The 11,514-nt window shown below is 31.9% G+C and overlaps 1 protein-coding gene and 1 long non-coding RNA gene across 2 annotated transcripts; one reads left to right on the top strand and one right to left on the bottom strand.

Annotated features, from left to right (window-relative positions):
• Window positions 1-390: 390 nt before the first annotated feature.
• LOC107609386 (KH domain-containing protein At3g08620) lies at window positions 391-4,905 on the bottom strand. Its single transcript, XM_016311342.3, has 7 exons — window positions 4,497-4,905; window positions 4,317-4,405; window positions 3,834-4,003; window positions 3,617-3,739; window positions 3,400-3,516; window positions 2,282-2,425; window positions 391-1,017 (listed from the first exon to the last, which is right to left on the bottom strand). The coding sequence occupies exons 1-7, from the start codon at window positions 4,592-4,594 to the stop codon at window positions 871-873; spliced, it is 888 nt and encodes a 295-aa protein (XP_016166828.1). The 5' UTR covers window positions 4,595-4,905; the 3' UTR covers window positions 391-870.
• A 2,111-nt stretch (window positions 4,906-7,016) lies between these two features.
• Window positions 7,017-9,686, top strand: LOC148550513 (uncharacterized). Its single transcript, XR_015892091.1, has 3 exons — window positions 7,017-7,161; window positions 9,325-9,397; window positions 9,615-9,686. It is a non-coding gene; the product is annotated as an uncharacterized LOC148550513 (long non-coding RNA).
• Window positions 9,687-11,514: the final 1,828 nt, after the last annotated feature.

Here is an 11,514-nt window from a genome sequence, read left to right as displayed (position 1 = left end):
CACACTTTACACACACAATCATTAAAAAGTCAAGCCCCAAAAGATGATTATCTTGGCTAAGTAAAGTTGGGGACAAAATATTCAACATCTATGTTAACCTCTATGCCCTACCCATTAGATATTAATATGTTACATGCTACTAAAAATATAATCAATTTAAGATTGTCGAGTGTCAATTCACTCGTTCGCTTAAGTAAATGTTGGATATTCAAATCTCGCATTGTGCATGTAGGCGCAACAACCCATTGACTAACGACAAACCCTTAAATGAAGTTCAGATCCGTGATATATTAGTTCTTAGTTTGTCGATTAGAAAATACTGTGTGCAACCAAAAAAAATATACTACTAAAAATATTGCAATGATAATGAAGTTTTGCCCAATAAAGTACACATGAACCTCTTCTTTCCCATGCTATCATCCAATATAACATTTTACATGATCCCAAATTTCATATTTATTATACACATTACATATTTGAATTGTTCAAAATAGATAGTACTTAATTAAAACTATGCTAGAGTTGCAAGGCTAATGATGCAATTAACTATGACAATGAATAAAATAGACACAATTTAATTACCCATATTCTACATACACAAAATATAAATTGCAGATTCATAAAAAGCCGAGACCCATTTTCTTTTAATATATAAGTAACTAACTATGAGGTAATATAATTGTGTTCATAGGGCACCTTCTGGTTCCATCTCTAGACTTTTTCCTTTTTTCTTTTTTTTTTCTTTTTAATTTTGATCCACCAAATGAGCTTAAGCAAGGCCTTCTACACATTTTTAACATACCCTTTTACACAATTTTTTTGGCTCAAAATGCAGCAATAATTTTGCTTTTTAGATATAACCAGAAGCCATTATTGGTCAAGTTTGGCCCTTTTAATTTCATTAGAAGTGAATGGAGAAACACTACCACTCAGTTGAGGGCTATCTTCTCTAAAATTGGAATTGAGCATAGCAAGTTCTCTTAGTTGTTGCCTCTTGTACAAGTCTTGTGACTCATCCTGCATGTGAAAATAAAAGAGAATAAGCAATAATTCCAAACATCACAAGAATTCACCTCAACTGAATGTACTTGCAATAGTACTACTACATAGAATATTTTACTCAAAACAAAACTCACTTTCTAGTTACATGCAGAAAAGAATAATAAAGACATAACAGAAGAGTGCAAAGTAAAAAAGTTAAAAAGATTTTTAACTTTCCAACTTTCTTACTATTGGATTCAGTTTGGTATTTATAGACATTAGGGGTGAACGTGGATTGGATATGGCCAAAATTTGGATCTGATCTCCACTAACATCATCGGATCGGATTGGATCCAATATCCGCAGCTTTTAAGCTTGGATTCGATCCGATCTACACATTTGCGGATCGGATCGGATCGGATCGGATATCGGATATATCCGCAAAACACAAAAATATTTTTAAACGTTTATTTTTATTAAAAAAATATCAATAAAATTCATTTTTTTTCTATTCTTTTAAATATGTTTACTCTTAAAATAATATTAAACATACTTTTCTTAAATAATAAATTAAAATAATACAACATATATGATAATTATTAGTTGAAATAAAATATAAAAAGAATATTTACTTATTTATTTTATTTTTTTTGAGGATACCTACACAAAATCTGTAATTTTCGGATCGGATTCGGATAAATACTGCGGATATGGGGATTGAATTCGATCCATGAACACCCCTAACAGACATCTTATTTTTAAGTGTCAAAATATCATATTTAATAAATTAAATACAAAACTAATAATTTTTTAAAGAATTTAACATCTAAATTATCATGCTATTATGTGTTTACACATACTCATTTACTTTTAGACTTTATACAACAATGCTATAATGCCAACACAGTTTATTGTTTTTGGTTGGTAGTTAGCCAACAATATTTAAAAATGTTGTCTAAAAGTATAATACTGAGCTACTAGATTAAAAGATATTAGACTGTTGACTAAAAATATTGACCAATATAAATTAAAACAACTGACACTTAAATTTTTTTTTCTTAATATAATTTGCATGCTAATACCTAAACTCTTATTTGTTATACAGTTAGATTTTCTTAAAAAGTTAATTTTTTGGCTAATCAATTGTAATAACGTTAGAACAAAGTGCCCAAAGAAAAAACATAAAAATGAAAACCCTTAGCAGAGAGGGCATGTAAATGTAGAGAATATATCAAGGTAAATAAATAAACAACAACAAAAAAAAAAAAAAAAAAGAAGAAGAGAGAGAGAGATGACATACAACAGGTTTAAGTAGCTCTTGTAAGATTTCTTGTGCTTGCCTGAGCCTTAGATCAACAATGTTGGGAGGTAGTTCTGCTTCAATCAAAACGTGTAGAGGTTCATTCAGGTGCTCATACCCTGGCCTACCCCTTAACAACTCTTCCTTCAAATTCAGTTCAAATTAACACTTACAAAATAGTACTAATAAATATTAAAACATATTTTCTTCAACAAACAAAAACAACTTTATCTCTTAACATATCATTTCTCCTAACATGAATAGTTATTACCCTGAGAGTCTTTTTCAGATTTGCGAGAATTTTGCATAAGTTTTCTTTTATTTTTTATTTGTCATATACTAGAGTTTTTTCTTTTGGAAATCAACCATGATCGAATTCTAGATTTTTTTTATCATAGAAGTTTTAGTAGCAAGATGGAATATATGGAATGTAAGTTCAATTTGAGAAGGAAAAACTCTAATATAGAGGTGAAGATTGGAAAAAACATACTACGAAAAGTTAAAAGTTTTAAGTATCTTGGGTGCATCATACGGGATAATGGAAAGATTGAACAGTATGTAAATCATAGGATCCAAGCAGGTTGGTCAAAATGGCGGAGTGCATCTGGTTTTATATGCAACAAAAAAGTGCCTTTAAAACTTAAAGGTAAATTCTATCGCATCGCTATAAGACCGGCTATGCTTTATGGTACGGAGTGTTGGGCGGCCAAAAGGGAGCACGAACATAAGTTAAGTATGGCAGAGATAAAGATGTTGAGATGGATGAGTGGTCATACGCGATTAGATAAAATAAGGAACGAAGATATAAGAGAGAGAGTTAGAGTAGCACCCATTGTGGAAAAGATGGTTGAATCGCGTTTCAGGTGGTTTGAACATGTGAGAAGAAGACCGATAGAATACCCAGTCAGGAGGGTGGATGAGATGGAAGATGGATAAGGGGTGAAAGACAGAGGAAGATCTAAGAAGACTATCCATAAGGTGGTCAAACGAGATCTACATGTAAACAGTCTTTCTGTAAACATGATTTTATTGTTGTTGTTGTAATAAAAAAAATGTATAACTGATTATATCTCTAACGGTATCAACAGAATACGAGATCATCATAACGAGATTAATACCTTGTCTAGATCTTTGATTGAACCTTTCCCTCTGATATATACACGGCAACCTGTGGTAGCTTCCACTCTCTTGAGTGAATTGCCCCTCGGACCAAGCAGTCTCCCAACAAAATTGAACTGAAACACATTGATAATGATACATCAACAAAACAAGTTATATGATGACACACCACATTAACATTCCTTCCTTTGTAAAATCATAAACAAAAAATCTTACATTTGGATAGCTATCACTAGGAATATCTAAGCGTAAAATCTTCTTCACAATGTGAGGACTTGAGACAAGTGGTGCTGTTTGCCAATCAACATTATTATTTAGTCCTTGTCCTCCACCTAACATCTGATTTAACATTTTCAAAAGAAAAATAAATTGTACAGAATGGTCCAATAATGAATAATAATAATAATAGAACAAAAATAAAAGTGGTTATTACTTCATGTGACAGGCTGTTCCAACCAGTGAAGTTTGGTGACATGTCTGAAGAAGCCACAAGAGTTGTTGGTTTGTGGCTTCCAAACTGCATTATTCTGTTTTCATATTCACTACTAATTCCTTGGTTCTGCATCAATAATCCATTATTCTTTCCAGAAACCTTTAGAATCTCTGCTAATTAATAACATAATATTCGAATTAGCACTCACAATAAGTTGAAATGAATCATAGAACAATAATAAGAGAGACCTTTAATATATCAAAATTTTCTCATTAATCAACAACCTTCGTAATAATAAGAGTTTAATTTTGATTCGTTCATCATGTAAAACATTTTACATAGTTACTCAATCATATTTATTCTTTTAGAAAATGCAGTCAACTTAAAAAATAGTTATTTTTACTGAAATGTTTATGATTAGATGTATGTATAAAATTATAAAATTAAATTTTAACAATAATAATAATAATAATAATAACCGACCTTGATTTAAGAGTCTGCTACAGAAGGGAAGGACTTGCACAAAGGGTCCAAGCTTCTGGTGTTCTGCTAGCAACTCAGCTAAGTATTGACTATAACAAACAATTAATAAATAAATAAAAGCTTTAATTTGATTATAAATATCTGAAGAAGAATAGAATGATCTAAGATGTATGTAAGTACCTGCTATCAAGATCAAAATTGTTCCTCATGTTTATATTTGGTGAATTGGCTCTTATTGATGAATGAGATGAAATCTGATTATTATACAAACCAGACATCAGTTCTAATATGATTGCTTCTGATAAAATTCAAAGAAGAAAGAAGATAGAAGATAGAAGAAAAGGGGTGCTTGAGACTGATGCGTCTGGTCTAAAAAATCATCATGTAATCATTCATCACCTCAGATTTTTATATTTAATGAAAGAAAAAAGAGGAAAAAAAAATAATGGTAATTAAGTGGAAGAAGGAAATGTACAAATCTAGAAATATATATATAAAACGGAGGGCCACCTTTCAAATAGCTAAGTAGTAAATGCATATATAAAAGCCTTAAAAGGGTCTCTCTCTTTCTCTTTATTATCTATCTCTCAATCTTAGCCTTTTAATTCTTGTGTGTATATGTAATCAAATCAGATACTCCTAAGTCCTATCCATACATGTTGGCTAAGGCGGTTAACCTTCTCTCATAACTTCACCAATTCCATACTTATTAACTTCTTTTTTTTGGCTGTAATTCGTTAGAAAATTTTTCAACTATACTCATATAGTGTTTCAGTGATTTTTAATCGTTGATCTTAATTATATATTATATATTTTTTATAATTAAAATCTTACTGAAATACTAATATGTCGGTACACATAAAAATTTTTCAATTTGTTATACTCAATATATTTATGGGATAATTCCAAATTAGTTAGTAAAAGATCATGCATCAATTAATGAGTGAATATCTAAATTAATTTTAAAAAAAATTTAGATAAATATTTCGATCTTTAATAAAATTTTATTTTTTAGAAATTTTCAAAAATCATTCCTATCGAGTAAATTAGTCTTTTTATCGTTTTAAAAAATAATTAATTTATTTTAAAATAATATCTTTTAGAAATTTAATTTTTTTTATCATAAAAATTAGATTGAAAGGGGCAAGAAAACTAATTTATTTAATAAGAATAAATTTTGAGAATTTTTAAAAAACTAAAATTTTTATTAGTGACTAAAATATTTAATTTAAATTTTTTAGTGATTAATTTAAGTGTTTATTCACATTAATTTGATTCATAAAAATTTAATATTTTAATTTAATTTTAAAAATATACTAATGTGAGTTAAGTTAATCATTTTATTAATAAGATATTAAAGGGTAACTTTTTATTGATATTAGCCATCTAATATTTTATTTTTATATATTTAAATTTAAAATTTAATATTTAAAATATAAATTAAATATTAATTAAAAATAATAAATAAATTTTATTAGTCATATAATATTAGTATATTACTCTCTTATTAAATTTTTTGTTAAGAACGGGACCTGTAATATATTTTGTCTCACATATCAACCGTTATCTATAATACATTAACACAACATGTTCTTTTGAAAAAGACTAATTAAAACATTAAATTTTTCAGAGATTAAATTAACTTACACGTGTTTTTCTTATGACCATTATATACTTCTTTATGTATTAATCCATGTATATTTTGGTGAATCACATTTAATTAAAAGAAAATTTTTTTTCCAGTTTTTGTCATATCAAACCTTTTATTATTGGACCAAAACGTATTTATTAGTAAGACGCAATTTCATTATGTTAGAATTCTTTTCAATCGCATTTAACATAAGTAGTTACATTTTTTAATGATTTTTTTAACGATATTTTTTATTCTAATAGATTAATGATTAATTTATTATATATCAAAAATTTATTTAAAATTTTATCGGTAACCAACAAACTATTACATACCCAATATAATTAGGTGGGTACTCCTATGAAGATATTATAATTGTCTTCATGTGATAATTTTTCTTTTTGACCCTTAGATGATGGATTGTAGGGTTAGATTTTGATATGTTATAAAAGTGTTGTTTTTATTTGAAGTGTGGTCAAATTAATAAATCACACTTTTATACAAAGCATCTTCATAAAAAGATATTTTTTGCATCTTCATTTGAGTAGCTCCCATATAATTAACCCATCAATTGATGGTGTACATATATATTATGGTAGTCAAAGAGTGAGGTGTTCAAAATTTTCATTTCAACTTGTAAAAATCGCGATTAATTAGTGGCTTAATTAAATTAAATTAATTGCTTGAAATAGGATCCAAAAATTTAGAATGTTAATTAGAAATTTTAAATATAATTTTTAGATTTAGTACATTTTTTTAGTTGAAAAATATAATTTTCTGCAAAAAATTTGCATAAAAATATATACCGGTAAATTAGTCGGCAGTACCTGCTTAAATTTGTCTGGTACTGTGTGAGAGCAATAAAAATAGTAGAAAAACTTAAAAAAATAATTAAAATTGAAAATCGGGTGCTAATTTTAAAAGTTTGGCCCAATTTTGGGCTAAACGGGACAAAAACGCTAACGGGCTGGACCGAGCCCAAGTTGGACCTAAGCCCAACATATATATATAACCTTAAGTGAGGCCATTTCAGCCTCACCACACTTCATAATAACACAAACACAGCAGCTAGTAGGGTTAGAGAAGACGGAAGAGAACACTATTCACATTCTCACTCTTTTGATCATAACTCGAGTTATGGTGCTCCAATTTGTGTGTCGTTTGTGGCTACGTGAAGCTCTCGCCGAGCCCATTAATTTCATATAACTTGTGTTGGTAAGATTTTGAAATTTTCTCTCCTTTCTGCAGTCCTAAGAAATTCGAAAATGTAGGTGTTGGTTTTGAGTGAATTTTTGTGTTTTGATTGATTAGGTCGTATCTAAGGTTGGGTTATTGGTGGTTTGTGCCCCAAATACCATCGGAAAAGATAAGAAAACTCTTTACCCTTGTGAAATTGTGTATTTAGGAACTCTAGTTGTTGATTTGTGGTAAATTAATGTGTATAGCTTAGAAAAATTAAATTGTTGATGCTTGTTGGAGTTGATTGGTGGATTGGTTGGTGATCGGAGGCTCGGTTTGGACTCAAATTATTGTTTTGTGCATATTGAAAATCGGCCAAGATATGGTTTCGGTTTTCTCTATGTAATATGTAATATTTCTGAACACTTAGGCTAGTGGACCTTATGATAGGATTAGATTGATTGTTGATAATTGTTGAAATGAGGTTGTTGTTTATAAATGGTGTTGATTTTGAGTTAATATTGTATGATGATGAATTATTGATGTTGAGTTATGATTCGTAGTGGATAACTATTATGATAGTGATGGGTGGTAAGTGATGAATTTATGTATAAGAAATTATTGATGTGGATGTTGTTGCATATTGTTTGAAAGATTATAGATTTAATGATGATTAGGTGTGGAAAGGATGAAAATGTGAATTGCAGGTTGTGAAATGAATTGGAATATGTATGAATATGATTTAGATAAATGAGGACTGGTTTGGACGTAGAGCAATTGGTTTTGAATTGAGAGATTTAGTGAAATTGAGTTTTTAAGGTTTTTGGTAGAAATGAATTTTTGGTCCAACTTTGGCAGATCATATTTTGAGCTACAATTTTTGAAATTGGTTGCATTTGATATCAAATTAAAGATAATTCAAAGAGCTTTAAAACGCTATAGATTTAGTGGAAATCAGAATTTTGTAGAAAAAGATATGATCGTTGGAAGTTGGTGTCAAAAATCTGAAATTCTGTGATGTTACAGAATTTGTGATTTCTGGTATGTGTGCCCACGTACACTGTTGTGCGCGTGCTCTGAACAGGGACAATGTTTTCACTTGTGCGTACACACACCATTGTGTGCACGCACACCCTGTAAATTTTGAAAACGTGCATACTGCATACGCACACTCTGGTGCGCACGCACACACAGAGATATGCCTACTGTTGAGAGCGTTCGCACACTTTAGTGCGCACACACGCACCTTGTGAAATTTGCAAGTTGTGCATATGCACAACATCATGCGTATGCATACGCTGGGAAGTGCATTCTGTTGAGGGCGTTCGCGCGTATCCATACGTACACACAAAATGGAAAATTTTACTTTGTGTGCGTACGCACAACCCTATGCGTATGCACACTATCCTGTTTTTCAATGAAAACCTTGTTTTTAACTGTTTTACCTTTCCGGCAAGCTTGTAAACTTTCGTAACGCTTATCTAGGGTGTCTTAACTTGTTTTTAGGCTTGAAACATAGAGAATACCCTAAGTGAGTCTAACTAGACATTTTCTGGTAAAAAGTTTAGAAGACGGAGATTTAAGTTTCTGAAGTTTGTGAGTGGACTGTCGGAGTACTATGTTGATGATGAGTATGATGAGTTGTGGAGATGAGAAAATTGAAAATGTTTGTGACGAGTCTGGGACTCGAAGATAAATGAGAAAGATTAAATACTGAAAGTGATCACTGATGAAATATATAATGTTTGATACTAGAATTATTGAGACGTTATGCGCCTGGCAGGGACGGTAGGTTAATCCCGCTTGTCGAGGTCACGGTGGCGGCATAAGGGTGGTGGTTAGTCCCGCTTACGTTGAGATGTGAGGTCTGTGGCTGAGTATCCCGCTCGCATCCTTTCGGAATCACAAGAGTCTATGCGGGCACTACATCCCTGGACTGTGTGCCGGGCACGATATCCCTGGGGTACCCATTTTATTCGTGACTGAAAGGCAACATCTCCATGGAGATGTGTCATGTTGGCAATTGAACCGACAATGTGATATCACAGCTAATAGGGCAGACATTCATCATGTGCATCTTCTATATGGTTGCTTGCTTTGTTTACTTGCATAATATGCCTAATTGTATAACATGCTTAAGTGCTTCTTGATTTACCTGCTATACTTGAAAATTACTTGTGTTTTCTACTGGAATTGAAGAGGATCAGTAGGCGGTGGCGATGGGATCTCGTGGCAGTTAGGCTGGCGAAAGCTGTGGGACAGCGGTGTGAATGTTAGTCTAAAAATTCCTTAGGATTGAATACCCTGTTTCATTATGGTTTTAAAGTTATGGTTTTAGATTTATTTATGTTTTAAGTTTGAATCTTATGCTGGATATAAAGTTTTAGGATTGTCTTTGGCATCCCGGAATCTTATATCTTACATTACTGGTACTGTTACCATATTGAGAACCTCTGGTTCTCATACCATATTTTGTTGTTATTTTTCAGATGCAGGTCATAATCCACCTCGATGAATTACGTGATGGTGACAGAGCGGAGGATCCTTATCATCTTTTGGAGTCATTTTGGATATTTTGTTATAGTTCTCTCTATTTTTAGTACCTTTATTACTTTGTTGCCTTAGAGGCTTGACTATGAGAGATAAGTTGTATAAGTTGTTTTAACTCAAAACTCTGTTATGTCTATATGTAACTAGCTGGCTTAAACTCCGCAGGCTATGACTAGTACTTTATGACTATTATACTCATATATCTACATATATCTTGTGCTTTATTGCTTTTAGCTTCGTGTGAATGCTTCGCGCTTTTGTAACTCTATTTTTGAGTTTATTTCTTTATTGGGCTTCTAAAATTACTATTTCTTTCTATATATATTATTGTATAAGCCTTAGAATTGTTGTGACCTTTAATTATCCTTTGTTTTACGACATAAAATAAGGTTTAGGGTAATTAGGATGTTACACAACTCAAGAAAGAAAGGAAGCAAAAAAGGCCTGCCTCCTTTATGTAGTTAGAGACATGTCAACTAAAGCATGCATGGTAATTATGATACTAAACCTAAATCAATCATGCACCCTCCAATAATAGCGTGTGTTTGGATATGCATTTGCTCCAATTAGTTAGAAAAAAAAATTATTATTATTATTATTATTTGTATCATTGAATTGTCATTTGATCATAAGCTCTAATAATGTACATGAATTGGGTAAAATTGGATTTGTCCTAACCTAAATCTGACCTTAAATATATATTAGGTCTATTGTTTAGACTCTAACCCGACTCTAAACCTAATAAAATCTAAACACTCTTAGGTCATAATTATACCGAGTGAAAATCAAGTCTTATTCTCCTCAGTGATTTGTGGAGGAATATAATTATCTCCTCCCTCCATTGTTCGTTGTCTAAATAAACAAAATAAAAAAAATCAACAATAATCAACAACGCATCAAAAGTTTAGCGATAATCAGAACAAAATAAGAACAAAACACTGAAATAGGAAGAACAATAAACACCTAATTAGAATTTTCAATAATCAATAGAGTCAGAACAATAATCAAAATTCTGATTAGAACAATAAATACCTAGTCAGAACAATAATCAAATACTGAAACAGGAAGAACAATAAACACCTAATCAAAATTTTCAATAATCAAGATTCAGAACAGTAATAAAAATTTTAATTAGAACAATAAACACGCCTAATCAGAACATTAATTATTTACTTGAGCTTGAGTAGAGGTCAGAGAAGAGAAGAAGAAAAAGACCAGCGGCAGAGAAGAAGAGGACGACCGGGGGCAACACTGTCGTGACCGAGAGGAGAGAAGCAGTCGTCGTCGTTGAGGGTCATCGTCACCAAGAGGCGAGAAGCAGTGCAGCACCATCGTGACTTTGAGGCTGGTGAGTGGTGACGCCGTGACAGGAGCCATGACGGTGGCTAATGAGAGACAGAGAGAGGGCTGAGAGGGAAAAGGTGACAGTAGTTAGTGAGAGATAGAGAGAAGACTGAGCGGAAAAGGGTGACGGCAGTTGGTGAGAGATAAAGAGAGGGCTGAGGGGAAGGGTGGCAGCGCCGTTCGTGATCCATGAAGGGACTGAGTTCTGAGGGTGTGTGGCTGCGTCGAGTGCGTGCTGAGAGAAGAAGGCTGTGTGCCTTCGCTGTCTTGTGCGCTATGTGTGTGCGTGTCCTAGAATTTGAAGAACACGAGAAATTTGGAGAAATATGAACTTCATTATGCCGGAATCAGGTGATTCGAGCTATGACCCGATCCTAATTTAGTTACTCTCCCAAATTTTGTTTTCTTTCTCCGGATCAATCCCAAACCACTTTAAATTAGAATTAGAGAAAAGAACAAATAGGTCCTTGACCTTTTGTCCCGCAGACATTTTTG

Source organism: Arachis ipaensis, chromosome B7 (genome assembly GCF_059453495.1).
Source record: "Arachis ipaensis isolate K30076 ecotype BB chromosome B7, ASM5945349v1, whole genome shotgun sequence".
Classification (NCBI taxonomy): domain Eukaryota; kingdom Viridiplantae; phylum Streptophyta; class Magnoliopsida; order Fabales; family Fabaceae; genus Arachis; species Arachis ipaensis.
Note: the sequence above shows the minus strand (reverse complement) of the source record. Positions and strands in the feature narration are given on the sequence as shown.